The 27,580-nt window shown below is 35.3% G+C and overlaps 1 protein-coding gene across 1 annotated transcript in view; it reads left to right on the forward strand.

Moving 5' to 3' along the window:
• Positions 1-27,580, forward strand: part of LOC138700214 (ras-GEF domain-containing family member 1B-A) — a 760,608-nt gene that overhangs the window by 685,768 nt on the left and 47,260 nt on the right. The window contains exon 7 of the mRNA XM_069826665.1: positions 21,504-21,706. Coding sequence (XP_069682766.1) covers positions 21,504-21,706 — 203 coding nt within the window. The remainder of the gene's footprint in view (positions 1-21,503; positions 21,707-27,580) is intronic.

Below are 27,580 nucleotides of genomic sequence, written 5' to 3' on the forward strand. Positions count from 1 at the left end.
ACCAGCTAGTTAGTGCGGAATGCCAACATAGCCCTTGTGTAACAACAACCCCACAACACAACAGTCTCGTTACATGTAGACACTCTTGTTTACTTCTAGTTACAATGTAGTTACAAATGGGATGGGATGGGATGATGTGTCGTACATTTTTTTTCTGTGTGTTTTCCACAGTTCTGGTATTCAGTATTTTGGTAGGGGGCGTAATATACACGATAGTTGTGACGGCATCCCACACAAAAAACAAAATAGCTTACGTACCCATACGTTATAAGCAGAGTTGAGAAAAAAGAGCTGTAACAAGGAAATAAAGCCTTTTTTTTTAACCCATGTGCATGTAACATTTTTTCATCCTGTACGTACATTTGAAGAATGTTTCATTAGAGTTTTAAGTCCAGTGGCGGTTCGTTCCTAAAATGACAAAGGAGGCCCTTTTTTATGATATTACATAGTTTTCCAACAACAATTAAACAATATCTCATTTCTGAAAAATTAAAAAAAATACTACTAAATAGCAGATAATTACCTTAGATCATACCTGCACAAACAGCGCTCAACGAGCGCGCGCGCGCTCTTTAGGAGCGGGAGAGCCATGTTTACCGCTCGCCGAAACGGAGAGGAAGATACGTCAGAATGACATAGACTTGCTGTAGGTAGAAGTGAGGGAAACGACCATTCAGTTATCTAGTGGAGTGCAGTGTGTAGGCCTATTCTCAGTAACTGTTTCACGTTGCTTACCTACTGCTACAGTACAGTATGGAGGAATCTAAAAGACGGAACATAACATTTAACATTTAACGATTTACAGCTCGAACTTATTGATTTTCAATGTGACCTAAGAGCTAAAGATCGTTTGAATAATACTACTAGCCTGGTTGAGTTTTACAAGACTAAACATTAGCAATAATATCCACGACTACACTGGCTGGCTGAACATTTAGATTTGTGAGCAACTGTTTTTTATAATCACCTTTAATAAAGGCAGACATCGAACATCTGTAACTGATGTTTCATTACGATCAGGAGGCTACTGTTCCTTTCAGCTGCCAACAGTATAAAACCTCGTTTTGATGTGCTGATAAATAAAAATATAACAATGATATTGTACATTTAAGTAGCTATAGAATTTCTATTATTTCTGTAAAATAAATATTTCTTTATTAACTAATAATAGTCCAAGATAGTTTTGCAAACACTGAACGGAAATTCATTTCATAAGCACTCGTAATAGTACTTCCTTTTGTGTATATTTTGTACGAGATCACCCCTTCTTCCAGTCAACCCTCATACAGAGCGCAGCTAATATCTGCATTCCGCTCATGAGCTGTGAGCCGGCTCGGAGAGCGCAAACCTTGTGCAGGCCTGCCTTAGATGATGATGATGATGATGATGATGATGATGATGATGATGATCAAATATCTTTGAAAGAACATAGCGATTTTTTCTTACGTTGTCATCCTGTCTTTCAATATTCTGCCTGAAAGCTGAAGTCTAATTTCTGTTCTTTCAAGGACTGATAAATCTAGGCAAGCATTCATATGAGCAGTGGATTCCTGATGTTTTTTTTTTTTTTTTTTTAATTTTCTATGTCAAATGGCTTAAATCTGACACAACAATGCATGTCCAGCTCGTATCTTTACCCTTAACAAAAGTAGGCACGGGAAACAAAATAATTTATTTGTAGATTCACAACCGCAAATCCAGCTGTTTTTTTTTTTTTTTTCAAATATTTTTACATTAAAAGCCTCCAAAATGTCTTACCTCGGTTTGTGATTGCTTTAAATCGAGTTGTGGTAACGGCCTTCCAAGCGTCTTTATTTTACACTTATCTTCCAAGATTAAAACTGAAAACTTTGTTTGTAAAAGATATTGAACACTATTCATTTTGTTTGCAAACGAAGACTGGTCACACTCACAGATTATTATATTTCTTTCTTTCTTTACCTTAGTTTAACCTCTCCCTTTTAGGTAGCCTACATTTACACGATCCACGCCACCCGGGCCTTACAGGGCCGCGACCTGTAGAGAGAGGAATTAATCTATGGATCACATACATACTTTTTTGACCACATAAGGACTGGAGGGCCTCCCCGGATGAGGGATCAGCTCAATGCCAGGGCCACCTCCGATACAACACAAACATTTAAGACATTACACAGCATGATTATTATATTAAGATTATAAAATACCGAGAACGACTAACTGGAAATTTAAAGGATTCTAAGAAAGCACTAATAAATACAACAATCAATAACGTACACGTACACGTGCTAAAAGCATGATCTCAGCTATAGATTGAAGCTAACTACCGGTTTGGATCACTTAGCATTTCTTACAGTAGTTTCCGTCAGAGCGTGTTGGCTGTCTCACGATTACAATGTCACTGTACAGTTGCGCTGGTCCTTTTACCAGCGCATCCACACGTTTCCCCTTGCCTTTCGCCCCTCACGCAAGTCCAGAAGCTGGCTCGGCAAGGTTCAGAGGAGAAATTGAACCTTGGAAGCACACGTAAGCACGTATTCGTATACTGTATGTGTGCGATCTCTCCGGTTCATAGGTTTTCATAGACAAAACTAGATCAGAACCACAAGTAAACTTGTTCAAGATGAGCAAGAAACAAATAATGTTAGTGTAAATTATAAATAAATGTATTTAAACAATTAACTTGTTTTTCCTTGTTGTTCCTGAGGTTTCTCTGAACCATTGAACGCAATGGACGCACCGCCACTGGTTTTGAAATACCGATGGCCCAGAACCAGATTGTTCCAAGCCCATTTTACTATTTCTTTTTTCAGGAGAGCTAGTTTAAACTCCTGGCATTCAGAGCTTCATGAAACGATTTGGAATAGCTTCATAGCAACCTTATGGAGAGGAATATTTACAATTTTGTTCGATTCATACAGTATATGCAGACAAGAACTGGAACACAATGAAACACAGACTTCTTTCTTATAAATGTTAAATGTTATGTTTTATTTAATGGCCCGGGATCGAACCCGCAACCTTGGGCATAGAAGGCCAGCGCTATACCAACTCGCCAACCAGGTCGACTCTTTCTTATAAAAATTTGGACTTAGAACAGTCTGGTTCTCAGCCATCCATATGTTTTTGTTACACCCTGTATCCATAAATTTAAGTGACAGGCTTAAGAAGAATATAATTCAGAATGTTAGTTCTTAGTGCCGAACTCCAGATTCCTTAATACATAATATAGTAGTAAATAAGCAATGTGTTTTACAAATTCATTCTACAACACAGTAAAATATTATTCATATGTGATCTTGTGTTCGAAAGGATCGAAATTACATATCACGATCAGTCAGCACGCCACTGCTGTTTAAACACCGTAAAATGAACAGGTGAACTATCGGCAGGTGTTGAGGCAGTATACAGGTTAACCCTTAATAAATTAGAAGAGTTCAGTGGCGTGAATATTAATATTTATGAAAACTTTTTAAAAATGAAATATCGTTATGTATGTATTATAGTCGTAACTCATAATAAAATTTCAGTGTTTTCGAACCATATTGACCACTCTCTGGCCGTTGTGTCTTAGTTCTATCGATCCCTTCGCCTGCGTGGGATGCGATTGGAAGTTGAATCCAGCTGATGTCATTTAGTTTAGACGTCTGATAAATTCAATTTGAGCCCGTCAAACAATTCGAGGGATGAAATGTGCCTTCCTGCAGAAGCGCCGGAGCCCTTGAGAACGTCCATCATTCCCGCAGAATGAGACGTCGGGTTGTTCCAATACTGGAGGGAGGGAGCCTTGATTATTTACACTGCGAGAAGAAACAAATGGGTCCTCAGATACTCGCCGCTGACGCAACTCGTTTAAATGCCGTCACATGACTGTCTGTCTGTCTGAAATGCGTTCCTCCCCGTCTCATAAATACGGGGGTCCAGCGGGCGTTTTGCTAGCAATAAACCATATTTTATACCTATTATCTATGACAGTTGCACTGAGCATTAAAATAATGGGGTTGGAGGGAGGTACAGTGCGGGGGAATAAAAAATTGTTACCGCTGTGCCTGGCAGCTCAATCCCTTTTCATCTGCCCTCATAAAAGGGCGGTGCGACCTCTCCCCACCCCAAACTGTGAAGCAAGTAGACACAACTTGTTCATGTTCTATTCTTTTGTTGTGATATTTAGAAACATTTATAACATTTCTGTCTCTCTCTCTCTCTCTCTCTCTCTCTCTCTCTCTCTCTCTCTTTTTTGCCACGCATCCACCTAAACACCCTCCTGTCACATTCCGCCCAGGGACAAGTCTCTTCCCTCCACATCGTTAAAAACAGCCCTCTGACGTCTCTAAACCCTCTTTAGAATAAGAAAAATAATTTGCCATAATAATCGCATTCGTTTTTGAAGGCCCTTTTCAACTAGAGATGTCATTAAAATATGACGAAATGATTATGTATGTATGTATTTATTTACACTGCAAGTGGACAAGCACCCGCTGGCAGTGGTACGAGGGGGATCTAGGAAATAACGACCGTTTTGTTGTAATAATTAAAAATATATATATTTATTTGAAAAAACAAAGTATGTTACATAACTGAAGCTTCCTTTACTTCTCTACATAATCACCACCTACATTTAAACATTTGTCGTATCTGTTCACTATCTTTAGAATTCCCGTGTTATACTCCTCTGCCGCCAGTTCATTAAGCCAGGTGTTCACTGTCTTCTTCAACTCTTCATCACTTCCAAAACGCGTACCACCGAGAAAGTCTTTCAGCAATTCGTCGAGTGATGTGCGCCTGTCTTGCAAGATTCTGTCGTTCACTTTAGTCTTCAGGTCTTCTGTGATGAGTGATGGGCGTCCGGGTCGAGTTTCATCGTGGACATTTGTTCGCCCATTGTTGAACATTTCGCACCATTTTCTCACATTTCTTTCATTCATTACAGTATCACCATACACTTCTTTCAATTGCCGGTAAATTTCTGCAGGTTTCAAATGTCGGGCATTCAGAAATCGAATCACACTCCTCACCTCACAGTCGGCGGGATTATCAATCACGTCGTTCATTTTGAAGTAACACAAAATGCACAATGGCGACTTGTTGCAACCAGTACTCACAACATTATGAGAACACATGTTAAGGAAGCCAGTTGACCTTCAAACAAGGAAGGGGAGTCAGCTGCGCGGCGGGTATGCGCGAACGGTCGTTATTTCCTGGATCCCTCTCGTATAAACAATATAAACAATGCACAATACAATTACAATACACAATACAATTAGATACACAATACAATTATATACACAATACAATTATACACAATAATTACAATTAATAATACATAACATAACCTAATTAATAAGTGAACTTAATTTTACATTGCAACCTACACATGTATAGGCCCTACATAAGTTTCACATTGATACTGATAATAATCTTTCACTTTACTCTCATCTCACTCACTGTACTGGCACTATGACACATTTCACTGACACATTAGAAGACATTTCACCGACACTATATAACACATTTCACTGACAGTATAGAACACATTTCACTGACACTTTAGGACACATTTCACTGACACTATATAACACATTTCACTGACACTATAGAACACATTTCATTAACACTATAGAACACATTTCACTGACACTTTAGGACACATTTCACTGACACTATATAACACATTTCATTAACACTATATAACACATTTCACTGATACTTTATGACACATTTCACTGACACTATAGAACACATTTCACTGACACTTTAGGACACATTTCACTGACACTATAGAACACATTTCACTGACACTATAGAACACATTTCATTAACACTATAGAACACATTTCACTGACACTTTAGGACACATTTCACTGACACTATATAACACATTTCATTAACACTATATAACACATTTCACTGACACTATAGAACACATTTCATTAACACTATAGAACACATTCCACTGACACTTTAGGACACATTTCACTGACACTATATAACACATTTCATTAACACTATATAACACATTTCACTGATACTTTATGACACATTTCACTGACACTATAGAACACATTTCATTAACATTATATAACATATTTCACTGACACTTTAGGACACATTTCACTGACACTATATAACACATTTCACTGACACTATAAATTATCATTGATCGAAACTGTTCACTGCACTGTAAAACCATAACTTCACTGACTCACCTCGCTTCACTGATACAACAGTTCAAATAAGACAAACAATTACACCCTTATTGCTACTTATAACAGAACTACATTTAAACTAAACATTTCTAAAAATTTGAATTTTGAATTCATTTTTTTATTTGTTTCAATAAGTCCTATAATGATAATACAAACATGTGAAGTTTTGGTATTTCAGTCTTTGACTTATTTATAGCAAAATATATCCACAAAGCTATTTTTTACTAATACATCTTAGTTAACGTTTTCGCCCCTTATTGTGGGCATCATCTTTACACGGAAAAAGACATTCCTTCAGGTAGGCTTGTAGGAAGGAAGAAAGGAGCTCAGTTTGTGACGTAACACAGCTCCACTTCCCGGGAACGTGTTTGAGTTGTTCCCATGAAGTTAGGAGAGGGTGTATAGGTATTGGACAGTTTTCAGAGTGGCAACATGAAAGATGGCAGCCTATTTATTTAGCAGAGAGAGAGCTTAAGACAACGTGTCACACCAGTGCAAGAGTGGTTCAAGTCGGGTGCCTTCCAATTCACACCTCAGTAAAAGTGTTCCCGTCGGAAAATTTTCGTTGACATTATTAGTAAATCATTTCAGCGTATATTTTTCAGCGTTATTCAATTGTCTGCCTTCTTCATGAACAAAATTATAGGTAAACATCAGAAGAATTCTCATCTTGACAATAATTCGCAAACGCATAGTGCGAGTGAATTATGAATTATCGAAAAAGATTGAAACTCGCGTGAAAATATTTCGTTACATGAAATTTCTCTATATCGAAACACGTTACCTTTTGTAAAGAAAATACATGTTTGTTAATTTACCTCTACTTACACCGTAGATTCCGCATATTTTGCATGTGATCTGGAAAATACCCTCAAATAAAATAAAAAGCTGAACTTACATTGCATTCGAAAAAGAAAAGGTTTAAAGAAAGGTATAGAAAAGGTGTAAAATGCAAGTTTTATTAAGCACTTTGTAGAAAAAGAGGTGCCATATTGATTGGGAAGCCATGTTGAGAGATTAGTGAGTTCTCATTGGTAGAAGGAAACTAAATGGGGAGAGCAATAGAACAACTGCATGATAGAACTAACATAACATCCAGGAATATCTGCGTCATAATAGACATACATTGACTAGACTATTCGGGCTATTCCATATGAAATCGATTAGTAAAAAACCTCGAATTTGTTTAATACTCTAATTTTTTCCCTCTTTATACAAGGTGCTGAGGAGAATGCATTTTCAAAAATATACTATCGAAAGTCAAACAGTTTTCGTACTATTGAGCGACAAATTTAGCGTATTTTATAAAAACAAGCCTCTTTCAACGCTCAGAACTCTGGAACCATTTACTGCAGAACATTGAACGGGAGCTCATTTTGAAGCTGACATTTAGTAGATTATGATAAGAAGTAATTCTTATTTTTATTGTATACAGAGAGCCAGATAATCTAATTTTACTTACTTTTAGGCTTTTTGCCTATTTGTAAAACTGTAAAAAAATATTGAGAAAAAACCTTGCAATATTTAGAGGGATTCGGCATTGTTTGCTTAGTGGCTCGGCAATAAGTTTCGAGGGTATTAAATAAATTATTTTCACACGCCTAGACTTGAACGGCGCAGTACCCCACACACTGGCCGAGAGCTGAAGATAAGCGAGCATTGGGCGTCATTTTACTCCTGTGTTTATGAAAACTTGTGATAAAGCTAGCCCAGCCATGACTGCTAGACGACACATCACGTGTTTGTCTCCTGGCCTTGCTTGTCTCGACTACCTACAGTCAGCTGGTTAGTTCACGCGCGTACTATTTATTTTCTTTATTTGATATTTTCAATACTTTCCTATCAACGGTGCACCAGTAAAAAATGTGTTTATTTGTACTTTCAATGCGGAATCTAACCATATATTTTAAAAATATTTTTTCGTGGGCAAAGGCGTCTTAATGAAGAAAAATCTAAATTTCTCCATTTCCATAAAAGTAAGAAAAACTGTTTACATGTCAATATAAACTTTAATTTCACAGCATCAAAATAAACCATGATTTTGATCATTGGGTGAAAGGGTTTCGGAGCCACAACAGTTTAAAGTTGCTAATTTTATGAAAATACGATAAATTTAAATACTTTTAATTTAGACACTATGAAGTTCTGATGCCTCAAACTTTGCACAAAGCATTGTATCACAGTTGTCAACGGACAGAAAAAGTTTCATTGTATTTAAAAATTGTAAGGTCAATTTTCTCTATATTTCGGTCGATTTGAGATGGAATAGCCCATTCAACTTATAGGATGAATTTAAGATATTGACCAATAACGTTTCAGAACCGCCTTAAAATCAACCAATCACAATTGTGTTTCTTGACAAGACGCTTTGGTACAATCGTACAATACTTAAGCTTAATGTCAATGACAGAAAATAAGAAATGCCAACAAAATTTAACTTTAAAAATTTGCGTTTTCAATAACTGTAACTTCAAAGTAATAAATAAATGTCTATAAAAACCTTTCGTGTTTTTATTCTGTTAATGTAACATTTCACCTTGTCTTATTTTTGAGGTTAAGTATTGTTGTTTCGTATTTCCGTTCTGAGTACTGGGCAATAGTATTTAGTATGCCGTGATAGATAGCAGTTTGTTTTTGAATTTAATTACAAAGAAACGTAATAATGTCTTATTGCTGTGTTTTATAGTAGTTATTATCATTTATGTAAGTAATTCGGTTTTGTAAGTTATTTAATTTTATTCGTTGAATAATCTTACTAAATTGCACTCGTGGTTTCATCTTATTGGCATAATTTCGTGAAATCTATACTAATAATAAATCTGTAGCCGAAATTTTTCTGGTAATTTTCGATTTTCAAAAAATAATTGGTCCTAACATATATAATTAACCACTCTGAAACCGAAAATCGCATTTTTGAAATTTTTGTTTGTATGTCTGTCTGTATGTTTGTTACCTTTTCACGCGATAATTGCTGAACCGATTTATATGAAAATTGGAATATAAATTAAGTTCGTTGTAACTAAGATTTTAGGCTATATGGCATTCAAAATACTTTATTTAAAAGGGGGGGTTATAAGGGGGCCTGAATTAAATAAATCGAAATATCTCGCTTATTATTGATTTTTGTGAAAAATGTTACATAACAAACGTTTCTTTAAACATGATTTCCGATAAGTTTTATTCTTTACAAAATTTTGATAGGACTGATATTTAATGAGATAAATGAGTTTTAAAATTAAAATAACGCCATCTAAGACGGTGCAATGAATTAAGAACAAATGACTTCGTCTATAAGGGGCCTTGGACAACAACAATCGAAACACGGGCCTTGGACATCAACAATCGAAAGCTATTAAACATAGCCTACAGAGAATGTTTCTGTATTTGTATGAAGTAATATCAGAAGCTAAATTAACCGATTTGTATAATTAATTATTATTTCACCATTGGAAAGTGTAGTTTCTCTAGATGGACATAATTCTATAATGTTATTACAGTAACGTCCGAGTAAATCGAGGACAGGTAAGATTAAAATAGCTTCTTATGCACAGAAAATTTGATAGGCCATTTTGTACATTCGTTTTCTGTATTTCTGAAAATAACATTTTATGTACACTCATTTTAATCTCAGAGAATTAACGAACAAGAGAGTGTATTGATTTAGTATGCAGTAATAGTACGTTAGCTTAGCAATCCATTATTTTATAATTCAAATTTTAACTATGCTCAATTGAATCGTGTTAAAATACATTATATATATATATATATATATATATATATATATATATACAATAAATGCAATGCAAAAAAATTGGGTAATGAGCGAAGCAGATTATCTTGCGCTGTTGTGAAAGTTGTCCCCTGGATCAAATGTCCTATTTTAATTACGTAATTACTTTATATTTATTTCTAACAGGTGCAGCGGAGCGCACGGGTACGGCTAGTTATCAATAAGATGAAACAGCACTCGTGCAATTAACACAGATAATAAAATTATTTAATGACAACTTGGTCACTATTTAATTACAATATTATTATAATATACTTTTGGTGAAACGAGCGTTGAGCCGATTTTGGAATAGACACCGACGCACTTGAACTGCCAACATAGAAAACAAAAAATCACACTCAATCGCTTTCACCTTAATCTTGACGGGATAATAAAAACCTAAACTAACCTAACCCAACTGCGTCGGTATTTATTCCAAAATCGGCGGAAGTCGCACAACGGTCGTTTAACCTTACTTTTTAACGAATGTACGATACTGTGTATTAAATAGTAATATGCGTTGCAAGAGCGGTATGTTGACGTTTTCATGTTCGAGGAAAAGATTGAAAAAGCGAAACGTAGTTGAGCTTTTTTAATTTCCGAGAACATGAATACAAGCATACCGCTCGTGTATCGTACATTATTTTGTGCGAAGATCGTTTATTACATACCTGAAAGACGAATTTCTAATTAGTTGCAATCAAATCTCCATGTTGGTTTCTGTTTAATGACGGCAACTTCGGAAAACCAAAATATCTTTCTTCGACATTGTTGCTATAATATGTTTTCTGTGTTTACTATACTCCAGCAGGCCGTGATATACGTCTGTCTTTCCCCCCCCCCCCCAGTCTATAAATGCGTACTTAAAACAAACGGTAAGGTTATGTAATGATTTATTTTCATTTTAATATTTAACAATATTATTTATATAACATATTGCAGTAATAACATCGGCATCTGGAATCTTGTTGATTTTTTCACGGCTTCCTTAATGTTACTTGCATCACGAATGCAGTAACTTTAGTGGAGTTGTAGAGTTTACTTAATTTTTGCAAATATTTAAAAACTGTAATTAACCGTGCAATTTAGGTGAAATTGCAGTGGTAAGTTTCCAATTTATAATTATTACTATGTTAAACGTCTCTAAAAATAATATGTTAAAAGCGTAAAGCAGTAAAATGAATGTCGCGCTTAAGCGGTAAGAAGAGGGAAATTTTTATGTGTGTTACGTTGGGAATACTGAATGTGGTATTTCACACTTACCGCGTATTGGTTCTGTGCGGAAAACAAGCAAATACGCACGATCTCGCACAAAATATTTTTCTTTATAAATATAGATTTTTTCGACAAGGGAGCGAAATTTTTTTTCACTACTTATACTTATTATTTCGTATAAAAGAAATTCGTTAATTGAAAAGTTTTAACAGTAAATTACATGCGAAAAGAACATGGGACAGGAACAATTTCGTAATACTGAATATTTCGTTACATTGGCGTTCGTTATAACGACATTTTAATGTAGTAATACGATGGTGAAGAATGGAAACCTCCTATGTCAAAAATCGTTAGTTTTCAGGAGAGCGAAAAAACATTTCCTAAACATGCACATTTAACAATAAAATTCATTATAATTAAATTCTTTTTCAAAGTAATAATTTTGGAAGTATGATATGACACAGGAAATTACCGCATCCGATCCGTGAATATTTTATGAATTGTTTGGTATCATAACCCAGAAATAGCAAATTTTGACGTACGAGGTTTCCATTCTTCACCATCGAATAATAATAATAATAATAATAATAATAATAATAATAGTTTCTATCTGATGCTTTTCCAATTCACTGCGGGCTAAAGTAGGAAGATGCACTATCACCTTTACTTTTTAACTTCGCTTTAGAATATGTCATTAGGAAAGTTCAGAATAACAGAGAGGGTTTGGTATTGAACGGGTTACATCAGCTTCTTGTCTATGCAGATGACGTGAATATGTTAGGAGAAAATACACAAACGATTAGGGAAAACACGGAAATTTTACTTGAAGCAAGTAAAGCGATCGGTTTGGAAGTAAATCCCGAAAAGACAAAGTATATGATTATGTCTCGTGACCAGAATATTGTACGAAATGGAAATATAAAAATTGGACATTTATCCTTCGAAGAGGTGGAAAAATTCAAATATCTTGGAGCAACAGTAACAAATATAAATGACACTCGGGAGGAAATTAAACGCAGAATAAATATGGGAAATGTCTGTTATTATTCGGTTGAGAAGCTTTTGTCATCCAGTCTGCTGTCAAAAATCTGAAAGTTAGAATTTATAAAACAGTTATATTACCGGTTCTTCTGTATGGTTGTGAAACTTGGACTCTCACTCTGAGAGAGGAACATAGGTTAAGGGTGTTTGAGAATAAGGTGCTTAGGAAAATATTTGGGGCTAAGCGGGATGAAGTTACAGGAGAATGGAGAAAGTTACACAACACAGAACTGCACGCATTGTATTCTTCACCTGACATAATTAGGAACTTAAAATCCAGACGCTTGAGTTGGGCAGGGCATGTAGTACGTATGGGCGAATCCAGAAATGCATATAGAGTGTTAGTTGGGAGACCGGAGGGAAAAAGACCTTTAGGGAGGCCGAGACGTAGATGGGAGGATAATATTAAAATGGATTTGAGGGAGGTGGGGTATGATGATAAGAGACTGGATTAATCTTGCACAGGATAGGGACCGATGGCGGGCTTATGTGAGGGCGGCAATGAACCTTCGGGTTCCTTAAAAGCCATTTGTAAGTAAGTAAATAATAATAATAATAATAATAATAATAATAATATAATAATAATAATCATCATCATCATCACCGCAGGAGTACGTATGGAATGTCAGATGAAAGGACGTGAGTTCGAATCTGGATATGGAGGTTGTTAGATCTGCGAAATAGATCTCACTATGAAACTGTTTAAATGTCAATAAAATAGGGCTTTTTATTGATGCAAAATTTGACGATAATACGAAAATCATGAAAGTGCTCTGGCGCCGCCCGGCTTTGAAGAATAGTACCCTGGCGCCACCAGGTCCCGTCAGGCCTGAAATACATCCCTGTGTAAGACCGAAATGGTCACCGACGTGTGTCGGATTCATTATGTCTGGCTGATCCTGACATTTTTGTTTATAATGTACGTATAACTCTGTTAAATCTTACAGTCTGTTTAAACATCCATGTTCCTTGTATAATGAAGGGTGTTATAAAACTGTCATTGCCCGAAGCCCCTCATGCATTGAGCCCCATGTTGCGACGTGAAGAGAAACTGAATCAATCTTGGATCGTATGGCAGTGACAGATGACCGCCTGGACTTGTATAGGAAATTCAGACCCACTTCAATATGTGCGCAACGATGTAAACCAGCCTCTGCCTTCCTTAGGTTATAGCTATATATATTTTTTCTCCTGCGTAGGGGAGTAGTGGGTACAGTGAGACACAAAATATTAAGACGTATGTATGCAAGTGATAATTGAAGTATTTTTAAAATCAAGTGCATAGAAATAGACATTAAAACATGGAGTATAATGATACATAAACAAAATTGTTAATAAAGGACATAATATACAATACCCATTCAGGAGGGTACAGTGAGACACCACAGTGTCTATTAACGGACATTGAAATGATTTACATTTATTTCAAAAGAAAAGAAAGCTTGCTGTCTCTTTATCTTGACATGTTCTGTAGGCTTATTTAGAATCATTTTGATGTCTGACTTCGAAACCATTGAAACATCTGGAACATTTGGAAAAGTGAATTTTCCATGACATTTGAAACTTTTGCGAAAAAATGAAATGTATTTTTGGTGACAACAAAGCTTATAATTATAAGAATTTAATGTAATTCTTTATTATTTTTTAACATTTTCTTAAATTTTGTGAATAATTTTTTATTTATGAAACCATTAAAATGTAATGTAGCCATTATTTTAAGCTACAGTTCCTAAATTGGTTACTAGTATGTTCATTTTTAATCTTACTTACTGGTAAATGTAATATAATTACAGTTTGTTTTTGCAAATCATTGGTACATGGGAACAGTGAGACGTCTCAGTGTACCCTTCAACGGCATGTCTCACTGTTCCCTTTACGCATAGTTCATTTAAAAATGACGCCATCACTTCAAAATTAAAACAAGAAAGACGAAACTTTGCCAAACATAACGTCAAATGCCATAGTATTAGGTAACAAAACATTCATATTTATATCTCATTTGTATACCTATCCAATATAACCTTCATTAAACACAAGCCAAGATTTTACTTCTAGAGTGAAAAATTACGAATTATTTTTTCATCACTCACCTTTATAACTAGAATCAAATCGAGTATGAAAATACTGTTACTTTACTCATGCAACATACAACTCCACTGTTACCAACATCTCAACATCAAAATTTACCATCTAATAAAAAATGTCTCACTGTTCTCCCTGTCTCACTGTACCCACTTCTCCCCCACTTCGTCCCGGTCTTTTCACATCGACAGTTGAAACTTAAAAATAATCGCATTTCATCCCAACCGATGTCAGTGTAGTGAAGTGTCGTGTCTTTCCGTCATATGTCGACATCTATATTAATCTGCTAAAACGGAAAATTGATTGTAGATATTTCAGAAATACTGACCTATCTTTGTGTGTGAAGGTTTGAAGGCCAGAGAATATTACCTAATATTGTCGGACCATCGGATCTGTGCCCCTTCAGCGCTGTCGCCGTTCTTGGAAAAGTTAACGCCTGTACTCACTCCATTCCACCCGCTTTCCTCCCACCACGTTAAACAGCAGGCCACGAACCTTGCCGAATAGGGATGTTGCCAAACTTCCGTCAAACGATGTCATAAATAACTGGTCCTCCATGCTACAATATTATTTCTTTCAACCAAAATACATCTTGTATTTCTACATTTTTTAAACCTAAATCCCATGTCTCGAATCACTTTCCGTAGTTTTTCTCTCCAACCTTGGAAATTATTACTTTTCAGTAATTTCTTCAATGTTGAAACTTCTTTCTGAACGGCATAAAATTCCTGTATCTTTCTCCTTAAAATACATCGGTTCATATCGTCTACAATAATTAAAATTTCCTTGGTCTGTTCTTCTCTGGTGATTCTAGCTTTTCATCTCCTGCACAGACTCCCTCTCTCCTGATTTTCTTTATTAGGAGTTCTGACCTCTCTATATAAATTACATAAAATGTTGTATTATTAGTATTAGTTAAGTGAGTAATTTTAATACGTAATCAATTGAAATAAAATAAGCCTCACCTATGATATCAGTTGCTCTTTTCGTTACCTGATTTATAGGAAACAGATATTGACCTGTTTGTTTCTCTTCATCGCAAAATGCTATTACGTACTTAATAATATTTCTTTCGCCACTCCGTGCTACAGTATTCATGTTGAGTTGACAACACTGGACTGCAAGTGCAAATATTGTAAACTGTCCCGCAAGAAGGCCAAAATTGTGAGTAGTGGGGGACAGAAAGGGAGAGAGATAGGAATGCAGGGAGAGAAATGAATTACCGAGGCTGAGAAGGAATTAGGGTTCAGTTCACATATTTTACGGGGGCACAGATCCGATGGTCCGAATATATTTCCTTTATTTTCCTTTCCTTTCTGTGAATTTTAATTCACAAATGGATTTTATTGGAACAGCGATATTTTTCTTCAATTTGAATGCTTCCTTCTCAACACAAGTCTGCGAAATTAAATTTTTGTTTCGCGGCAAAAAATTGAACAGGTCTCTAAACCTGACCTTGGTGTGTTCAATAGAAAACTGCTTACAATTTTTCTTGTATCACGTAGATTTGATTTTTTTGCCATACGGGAAAAAAGTAATTAATTTCCAATTGGAGTGAGTACTGATGCATGTGCTATTAAAGAATTTCCTTAGAAAAGTTTAATTCAATATTTCTACGCTTTTAGTGTTCAGAGTGGAATAAAAATTTCCATGGTTACAGATTAAATCATTCTGAATTCAGTAATATAAAATACAACTGATTAGTTCCTTATCCAAGTGCAAAACAAAGACAAAAACAACAAGGAAAGTACACGAAGAACAATTATAATACAAAGAGAACAAGGGGAATACCATGACAACAAGGTAAATATAAGAAAAAGGGGAATACAGGGAGAACAAGGGGACGACAAGTATAACAAGGGAAATACAGGAAGAAGAATTATAATACAAGGATAACAAGGGAAATACACGAAGAAGAATTATAATACAAGGAGAAGAAGGGGAATACCATGACAACAAGGTAAATATAAGAAAAAGGGGAATACAAGGAGAACAAGGGGACGACAAGTATAACAAGGAAAATACAGGAGAACAAGGGGACGACAAGTATAACAAGGGAAATACAGGAAGAAGAATTATAATACAAGGAGAAGAAGGGGAATACCATGACAACAAGGTAAATATAAGAAAAAGGGGAATACAAGGAGAACAAGGGGACGACAAGGATAACAAGGGAAATACACTAAGAAGAATTATAATACAAAGAGAACAAGGGGAATATCATGAAAACAAGGGAAATGTAAGAAAAAGGGGAATACAGGGAGAACAAGGGGACGACAAGGATAACAAGGGAAATACACTAAGAAGAATTATAATACAAGGAGAAGAAGGGGAATACCATGACAACAAGGGAAATGTAAGAAAAAGGGGAATACAAGGAGAACAAGGGGACGACAAGGATAACAAGGGAAATACACTAAGAAGAATTATAATACAAAGAGAACAAGGGGAATATCATGAAAACAAGGGAAATGTAAGAAAAAGGGGAATACAGGGAGAACAAGGGGACGACAAGGATAACAAGGGAAATACACTAAGAAGAATTATAATACAAAGAGAACAAGGGGAATACCATGACAACAAGGGAAATGTAAGAAAAAGGGGAATACAAGGAGAACAAGGGGACAAGGATAACAAGGCAAATACACGAAGAACAATTATAATACAAAGAGAACAAGGGGAATACCTGCCAACAAGGGAAATATAAAGACAACAATAGGAATATAAGAGCAACAAAGGGGAACGCAAGGAGAACAAGGGGAGTGCAAAAAATAAAGAGAATATAAGGAGAACAAGGGGAATGTACGAAGAACAATGGTAATAGAAAGAGAACAAGGGAAATACAATGTCAACAAAGAAAATATACTATACTAGACTACACTTACTGGTTTTTAATGAACCCGGAGGTTTATTGCCGCCCTCACATTAGCCCGCCATTGGGCCCTATCGTGAGCAAGATTAATCCAGTCTCTGTCATCATATCCCACCTCCTCAAATCCATTTTAATATTATCTTCCCATCTACGTCTCGGCTTCCCTAAAGGTCTTTTTCCCTCCGGCCTACCAACAAAGGAAATAGAAGGACAAAAAGGAGAATGCAAGGAGAACAAGAGGACGACAAGGACAACAAAGGAGTACACGAAAAACAATGATAATACAAAGAGAACAAGGGAAATACCATGACAGCAAGAAATAAAAGGACAACAAAGGGAATACAAGGAGAATAACGGGAGTACAAGGAGATCATTGAGCCAAAAACGTAAAAGAGCAGACTGGAGCGAGTTCGAGAATGCAGGGCACAGAAAAAAATATTTTCCAACTTCTCTTCTGCAGCACAGGTACAAAGTGTTGACGATTGAGTGAATGTTCCTACATCGCCAGCAATTAACGAATGCAATTCCTTATGCAACTAATGCCAGTGATCCATTTTGGCTAGACACAGAGATTTTCTATGTTCCAGTGCCTGTGGAGTAAGCATTCACGGAGGACTGTGATTTTCATTATTCATTTTCATTCTACATTTCTTGTAATTTTCGCAGCCTACCGTGGATCAGTGAAAATACCAAGGCCCAGTTTCACCAACCTATGTTAAATATTTAACATGTCGTTAAGGCAATTTAACAGTAAACTTAACATTAGAGATGTTTCATCAACTGTTGTTACTGCTAACAGTATGCTAAACCCACTGTTAAATTAACATAGCATATTCCTACAGTTAAATCACAGTCTACTATATACAGTCGCGAAGCTTGAGGTGTTTTTTTTTTTTTGCAAATCTCGCGATAAAGCGCTCCAAGCGGTTAGCAACTAGAAACAATAGACTGTCCATGGTCGACTTTGGACTGTGTCGTATTTCTATCGAGTGCTAGCTCGTTGCGTATTTCACATTGATGCTTGTGAAATGTTCGTTATTGGTTGTAATGAAAATGTTAATGGCTAAAATATAATAATTCGAATAATAATATGGGACAAGGAGGAGAGTTTGTAGTGCTATAAATTGTAGCAACAGTAAGAGAAAGAGGCCAGAGTTATCCTTTTTCCGATTTCCGAAAGATTCAGAAAGGTTCCTGGATTTCCACAAGAATGCCGTGCAGAAACAAAACTGTTAATTTGAAGTTCTTTGTGACTGTTAGAATACATTATATCCTTAAATTTCACAATGAAATGTTTCAGTCTAACCGAAAGGACATTAGATACCGGTTAAAGTTCTGTCACTTAGGCTGCTAAATTTCCAGAGAAATAAAGGTTAGGTCTACTTTTTTTTTTCAGAGGATATATTTTTAATTGTAGCTATTAATTTTGTTATTATTTTTATGTGTTATTTTACTAAAGACGTAGAAAAATTAAGTTTGTTTTAATGAAATTTATTGATCACGTTTTATTTTCAATTCTGGTGGGATTATTATTGCTTAGGCCTACTTTTTTCTTCAAAGGATATGTTTTTAATTATAGCTGTTAATTTTGTTCTTTTTTATTTGTTGCTTTACTAGAGACGTAGAAAAAGTCTGTTACAATAAAATTTATTGATCACGTTTTATTTCCAATTCTGGTGTGATTATTATTGCTTAACCTCATCCCACTTTGTTAACTATGTAAGCCTACACTACAAGTACCGGCACACGTAAGTTACTCCATTAATTCATATTTCCATTATTATTGTTGTAAAGGGAAATGCAAATTAATATTTATTGGTTTCATAGTTAATTATCGCTATAATCTTGAATGAGTGAAGCGATTATAGTAAATTTCAGTTCGTTTTGCACAAACAAAAATTATATTAACTTATTTCTTGCAGGTATCTTCGAGTTTATGGTGGAATTTAATATACTTTATTAAAATAATAAATTAACTTTATGCATTTAATATTTCAATAATGGAAGGAAGGTGTTAATTTTTCCAAAAGAACACGACAACGAAAGTATAACTTATTTTGTCGTCTGCTAGGAGAGAGATCTGCGATGATGAGGCGATAGTAGCGATCCTAGTGGTGGGCAACTACCCATGTTTGCATTTTTACTACATATTGAGCTTCGCGACTGTATATAGTAGACTGTGGTTAAATCCTTAACATGCTGTTACAACGTGAATCATGGCTGCCAGGGAACATATGTTACAAGCTGCATTAATATATCGAGATATATTTGCAGCGAAAACAATTAGCTGGCAATTACTATTTCAGCATTTTTAATTGTTTAGAATAGATTATGTTCATAAATACTAAAATGATTGATATTAATATTAGCACTGTATCCGCAATAAAGAGAAGATGTGTGCTTAATAACGTAAACTTTCGTGTTATTATTATTCCGTGTTAATTCTCAGATATAATTGCAGATTTTCAAAACGATATTTCTTTACTTCACTGTTTTAGCTGTTCATATGTAATTATCACTAATGACGTGTGAGAATATGTTTAATGTTAACGCTTACTATTGTATTCAGCATCACAATCATGTTCATTTTCTATTGGTTTACTTGATTCTAGATAATTAAAAGAATCTTCGCACCCATATCATCAACTAAGAGTGAAAGTAGCCTATCACCGCCAGTTTTCAGACGTTCCTCTGTATCTTGTGCATGATCTTTCTTAGCATTTTTCTTAATACTTTCATAACATTGATTTGTTTCATAGTTCCCGTTTTCACATCCAAATGGCGATTGAAATCTTGAGTTGAAGAAACTCATGCTTATTCCTTTTTCCCAATGAAAGTTCCATCACTATGTTTGTCTTCAATTACATTCTTATAATTAATTGCTAGATCTACTAAAATAATTATATTTCTCATGTGAGGTAACATTACTTCTCCTTATACGTTTCTTTTTCCCGATTTCCGTTGTAATTACATAGGTTGGATAAAAAGTAATGGCAACACTGCTGTCACGTGACTATGGTGCGTTCGAGAGTTGCCAGCTGTATGGACATGAACAAGGACTGTTAGATGAGTTAGTGTAGCCAGCGGCGACAGTACTCTGTCAATCTACTGCAGTGTGTAGAACGTTGACTTTCATAGGGATAGTGCGAGCGCCCTAAGATCATGTTTACAAAACTAGAGCAACGTTCCTGGATCAAAATTGAAGTGGTACGAGGTCGTAATGCACAAGAATGTTTTCAGGGACTGCGTGAAGCATGTGGCGATGCAGCGTTGCCATATCGCACAGTGGCACGATGGGAAGGCCTTGTTGGAAGAGCTGTGAAGGTGATTTCATTGTGGCGTATGACATTGATGGGGTAACACTACACCACGCTGTACCTCCAAGGCAGACGGAAAACGCGGACTACTACTGCAGGTTCCTGCAGTACCACCTTCGTCCAGCCCTCAGGAGAAAACGACGACACTTGGTGGTACAGAACCCCATCATTCTTCATGATAATGCAAAGAGTCACACCGCTGCTGCTGTCAAGGACCTCTTGCGTCGCTGGCAATGGGAGATTCTGGAACATCCTCCGTACTCACCCGATATGATCCATGCGATTACGATCTTTTCATCAAAGTGAAAGAACCACTGCGAGGGATTCGGTACAATACCAGAGATGAACTTATCCGTGCTTTAGGGCGGTCAATACGGAACATCAACAAAGATGGACGCGCTGATGGTGTACGACGCCTTCCAAACATTTGGCAAAAGGTAATAAATAAGGGGGGGCGACTATATAGAAGGTACGTAAATGTTGTATCCCTGTGAATAAAGCCATGTCAGAAATATCGAACTGTTGCCATTACTTTTTATCCAACCCAAGTATGTTATTCTAAAATACTTGCATAATGTAAAAAATAAAATTATCCTCTAAAACAAATGACTACACCACAACCATAGGCACATTCAGTAAACTTTCATATAATCACTGCTTCTTTGATTCCTGTTACATTGTTCTTAACATCATGTTACCTAACCAAAGTACCTTAAATGGTTGGTGAAACACTATTACACTAACAGGATGTTTAATTGTTAATACGTTAGTTAACATACTGTTAGCGTTATTTTAACGAAGCTAGGTGAAATTGGGCCTTAGACTTATATTGTGTGATCTTTTTGATGGACAAAATGGCTTCCGGAGTATTTTCTCATCATATTCTTCCCGCCACTACTGTTCCGTCATCGTTTCTGAATAGCTATGTTAATGTTAGGAATGTTAAATGAAGATATAATTTCAGAGAAGCGAAGGGAAATTTATGTTTGAAATTAAAAATGTCTTTCTTGAATATGTTGCAGTGGAGCAAGGTGCAGTCTGCCAAGTTCTCGATCCTGGAGCACCAGATGGACCCGTCGTCCAACTTCAGCAGCTACCGGTCCACGCTGAAGGCCGCCATGTGGCGATCCGCCGGGGCCACAGACGAGAGGCAACGCATCGTCATCCCCTTCTTCTCGCTGCTCGTCAAGGACCTCTACTTCCTCAACGAGGGCTGTTCCAACAAGTGAGTAGCCCAGTTCATTCCTGTTTCCTACTAGTTTCTATATGTATACGAGTATAATGCACTAAACTAGTTCCGTTGTCTAAATCTGTGTAGAAGTTGCTTCAGTGATAGAAGCGCTTTTCTTGCCACTAATAAAGAATTAAGAGGAAAATAAGTTGAGGATCCCCACAAGGTTCTTGCTGTGGACCCTCATACTGGAACATAGTGCTATGGATCTGAGACAAATGACCACTTAGCTTGGAGCTCACATTTTTTAGTTCGTAAGAATCTACGGGCCTTTCAATTCCCTTTTAATTTTTTACCTCTACTTCAATCATATGTTCCTTTCTGCTTTCTTCCTTTCTGTCTCTGTTTGCTTCTTCTTTTATTCCCTTCTCATTTTCTTCATTTTTTACTTTTTTAACTCGTTTTTTAATCTTTTCTTCTTTTTTTCCTTCTTTGTACCTTTGTACCTTTATTTATAGATTTATTTTTTTTTTCCATTTCACTTTCTTCTTAATTCTTGTTTCTTTCATTATTTATAGTTCCTATTCATTTATTTCCTACATTATTTCCTTCCTTCAGCTGTCTTCACTTTTTCCTTTCTTATTTATTGCTATGTTTTTCGGGTGTTTTTTTTCACTGTTTTGATTTTTCCTTTATTCACTTATTTATTTACATTTATTTGTTTCTTTCTTTTATCTTCTTATTAGTATTTTCCTTTTTCGTTTTCTGTTTTCCTCTTCTTCTTTCTTGTTCATTTCTGTGTTGTTTGGCGCATCTATTTTATGTTTTTGTGGTTCGTCCTTCTTTCCTTCATTGTTCTTCTATATCTGTTTCTTTCATTCTATCTGTTTTTTTATTATACTCTAATTATTTGTTTTTATTTCATTATTCTTCCTTTCTTTTTACTGACCTTTTTTCTTTCTTATTCTATGTTTCTAAGCGTATTTTTTCTTTGATATTTTTTTCTTTTCTTTCGTTCTTACTTTGTTACTTCCTTTCTCTTATACTGCAACATTTCTTATTTCATTTTTGTTTCTTTTTATTTCGTTCTTCCTTTGTTTCTTCCATTATCTTTTATTTCAAATTTTTACTCTCTTTTATTTCGTTCTTCTTTCTTCTTTTATGACTTCTGTGTTTTGGTTCCTTTTATTTGTATTTTATTTCGATCTTCCTCTGTTTCTTCCATTCTTATTATTTATACGTTTCTTTTCCTCTTTTTATCTTTCAGCTGTTCCTCAGTGTCTTCCCATTCTTCATTATTTCTGTACGTATTTCGTTCTTCCTTTGTTTCTTATATATCTTTGTTGTGTTTATTTACATCTTTGTTTATCCAACTCATCTTCTTTCTTTATTTCTTCTATCATCTATTTCTTCCTATGTCTTTCTTCTCATTTCCGTTTCTCATTTCTCCTATTTTTTCTTTCATTCTTTACTTCCATGTTTTCGTTTATTTTTCATTCTTACTCTCCAGTTTGATTATTTGGTCGTTTCTTTCTTCCACTATTTTTTCCTCTCTTTCCCTTTTTCTTCTTCCCAATGTAGTTAATTAGCAGCTCGTAAGATGTCGTTGATTTGGCCTACAAACCGTCGTCGTGGAAACCCGTTCGTTCCATTCAACTGCTCCCAATATTCTTCGCGACAGAAAAATTAAAACACAAAGAACATTGTAGCAGAAACTTCGCCGTTGAATACGGCGGTAAGGACGAAATAATGGGGCCTGTTTAATTTAATATTTATGTGTATAAATTGAAAAAGAGTCAAGTTTTGTCTCGCTCTCCTTCTTCTGCTGTATAATTCACGCAAACCACTGCCTTTAATTTTCGTCCCAACTCCCTCCTCCTCTTTATTTTTTTAAGAAGTCCTACTGGTGGAAAGTTGACAAAAGATTTACAGTCCCCTCCCCCTCTGCACCCTCCCCGCTAATGTGCACTTCATGCTGCTCATTGTAATAACCTGAGACGAGAGAACCAGCGGGGAAGTTTTGTTTCGTGTGGCAGGACTGCAAGCTGCGTAGAACAATACGTAAATTAAAGGCGTGGAGAGCGGGAAGGCGTAATGAGAAAAAGACACAAGCAGGGTTTCCACCAGAACAGATTAAAATATTTCGTAGATTAACGAACAAGAATTTGTTGATGCTTGAATTAGTTATATAAAATACTAACAGTACTGCTGACTTATATACGGAAGCCTGAGATATTCGGTACCAAGATTCGGCTGGCCTAGCTTCGGTTTTTAGTAGCTTGATAAACAGTGGCGGCTCGTAATAAAATATTGCGTGTGTTCACACTTTTGTGTTTCTAAAACCGAAGATAATTTGAAATCCTTTTTTAAAATCAATAGGTTTAATATAAATGTCATGATTATAGCGTCTTACTTTCGAAAAAAAGACCATTTTTAAGTCCAAAATATTATATTAATAACATCAGTAACAATAACAATAATGATTAAAGTGAAACTCCAATAATTATTTTATTTCAGTTTGCTCACCGCGTTTGTCTTGTAAGAGAATGTCATTACAGCATGGCACATATAGCTAACTAAATTACTCTGAAGTAAAGTAATTCACAAACTACACTCCCATAGCAGCACTATACACACAACCATAAAAAAATAAAAGCTCAGACAGTGATAAATGCTGATACCTACAAACTAAAAATATAGACTATTTCCTACCTCGAGAACGCATCGACGCACCTAACATCTACATAGTAGAATCAATGTTCACTTAACGCCTTGTGCTTTTGACGAGCGGCCAGCTACAGATAATTTTGTCCCGCGCATGCGTGTCAAGTCATGTAGCTTCCTTGAAAAGAGCACGGTTTTCGTGTGAACGTACGTTGTCAAATTTACACAAGTCGTAAAAGTTGCGGAAAGTTTAAACTACTCGATTCAAATATTTATTTATTTGTCTGTCTGTCTGTCTACCTACCTATCTATCTATCTATCTATCTATCTATCTATCTATCTATCTATCTATCTATCTATCTATCTATCTATCTATCTATCTATCTATCTATCTATCTATCTATCTATCTATCTATCTATCTATCTATCTATCTATCTATCTATCTATCTATCTATCTATCTATCTATCTATCTATCTATCTATCTATCTATCTATCTATCTATCTATCTATCTATCTATCTATCTATCTATCTATCTATCTATCTATCTATCTATCTATCTATCTATCTATCTATCTGTCTGTTAATGTATCTACCTACCTATCTATCTATCTATCTATCTATCTATCTATCTATCTATCTATCTATCTATCTATCTATCTATCTATCTATCTATCTATCTATCTATCTATCTATCTATCTATCTATCTATCTATCTATCTATCTATCTATCTATCTATCTATCTATCTATCTATCTGTTAATGTATCTACCTACCTACCTACCTATCTATCTATCTATCTATCTATCTATCTATCTATCTATCTATCTATCTATCTATCTATCTATCTATCTATCTATCTATCTATCTATCTATCTATCTATCTATCTATCTATCTATCTATCTATCTATCTATCTATCTATCTATCTATCTATCTATCTATCTGTCTGTTAATGTATCTATCTATCTATCTATCTATCTATCTATCTATCTATCTATCTATCTATCTATCTATCTATCTATCTATCTATCTATCTATCTATCTATCTATCTATGTCTGTCTGTCTGTCTATCTTACTATCTATCTACCTACGTATTTATTTATTTATTTATTTATTTATTTATTTATTTATTTATTTATTTATTTATTTATTTATTTATTTATTTATTTATCTATCTACTCTGGTGGATTTAAGGCCATCAGGCCTTCTCTTCCACACCACCAGAAATGTAATACATCTACAAGAAAATGATACATCATTATATATTATACATTCCCAATACGTCAGTACGTCATTAAATAATAAAAATAGTCGTGCATTAACGAAAACAAGGTGTTCGCGTACTCTTGTACTCTTATTGACGCTCCATCACTGTTAATAAATAAAAGAATAAGGAATGGCCCATAAGTCAGTTGACACTAGAAGTTATTCACATCTTCGTAAACAGCATGGCAGCTTGGCTTTGCGAGGTTTTGACGCAGGAAAATCCGTATACTTAGGCACGCTGGTCCATTCTGCTCCCAAGTCCGAAGGGGAGCCCCAGTGGCATTCGTGAATTCGATGCTGACAGGTGGTCTATCCTGCCTCAGTCCATGATAGAACCAGAGCCCGTTTTGCGAACGAGTACCCTGATAAACCCTCGGCGACAGTCTTTCATCTGTTTTGCCTTTTGTTTCGTTACCAACCTACGAAACTTCATTATCTGTGATACTAACATAAATGTTTGTTTTCTGTTTCGTTATCAGTCTACAAAACTTCGATTACCTATAACAACCATAAATGCTGCTAGTAAATTACTGACGTCGAATTATGACTGTGTCTTCATAATATTATTATACTTGTAGATATTTTATTTTAAGAGTGCAAAGTGACTTCTGCACTACGCTGTATAATAAGATCGGGCTGTACATCTCACTTGACGATATGTATCAGAGGAAGATCAATTTGTTTCTATGCATCTGAAGTCTGATTAGTGTAATTTGTTACTAGTCAGCGATGTATGCAATGGAGGGGGAAAGGAACTGGCCACCCTACCCCATTATCTCCTACTTTTGTTGCCTCAAAAGTGATGCCTTGTTGGTATCTTTTGTGAGGTTCAGACCTGTCTTCGGACAGTTGACTAAACAACAACAAACAATATGTCAACTTATTGACATTCAGTTTTTTTTTTAGATATATTCAAGTTACAGCACAAAGATTGTGTTTTCAACTTTTTCCAACTTTAACGTTGTCATGGTTATTAGAATTGGGTTTGCCAATTTAGCTGAAAAAGGTTTTTGCAGTGCTTCTCTCTCCCATTTTCCATGCAAGCTAAATAAATATTATTCAGTATTATGTGAATATTTTTTCAGGCCAGCCCAGCGGGAACGCAGGATTGCCCCAACAAAAAGTTTATTTTTTTAACTGTTCACGGTTATTTGAACCGTATAGAACAAACGTGAGTAGTTTTCTCTTGCTGGACTACATTTAGCTTATACTCCGAACTTTGTAGAGAACACATAACTGCACTCAACTCCAAGGAGTTGTCAGACTTTCTCTTTGTGATTCATTTAGGCTACGTAGATTAACTGTGATGCCTTAGTTTCGACAGAAAGTCTTTGGTTAAGAGATATTAATTATTATTATTATTATTGTTATTATTATTATTATTATTATTATTATTATTATTATTATAAAATGCTGCCCTGGCCTTAAATAAGTGAATCAATGTATTAGAACTAGTACGTATTTGAAGAATGGAAATAGGATGTAATAGACAAAAAAAAAAGTTCTTGCCAGTATTAAAACCTAAACTATGACAAAATGAAATGGAATTATATATTTTCATGACTTTCGCAGGACTTGACAACGGTATAGTTTATAAATAAATTCAAATGTCTCATTTGGATACATAGGAAATTTTATCATTTAGGTACAGTATGTATTTTGTATATTATTTTAAGAAAAAAGTTCTTAGCAATGTCGCTCACAACATGATAAACATGATAAAGGAACCAAATTGCTACGAAACGTGTAAAATATTTAAAATACTTGTTACATACCTGACACTCATTCTGCAAACGTATATAAGGTACGATACAAACTTCCAAAATTGTGTAGGCGGTACATACTGGTCTACTGAACAAAATGTCTGGTGAAATTTAATTATTTCTTATAATTTTATTTTTAATTAAGTAAAATACTATGTTTTTAAGTTTGATAGTAGTCAAATAATTTGTTTACATTTCGACTGAACGTAAATGTCATTGCCAATGACCTTGA

The sequence above is a fragment of the Periplaneta americana genome, chromosome 5 (genome assembly GCF_040183065.1).
Source record: "Periplaneta americana isolate PAMFEO1 chromosome 5, P.americana_PAMFEO1_priV1, whole genome shotgun sequence".
NCBI lineage: Eukaryota > Metazoa > Arthropoda > Insecta > Blattodea > Blattidae > Periplaneta > Periplaneta americana.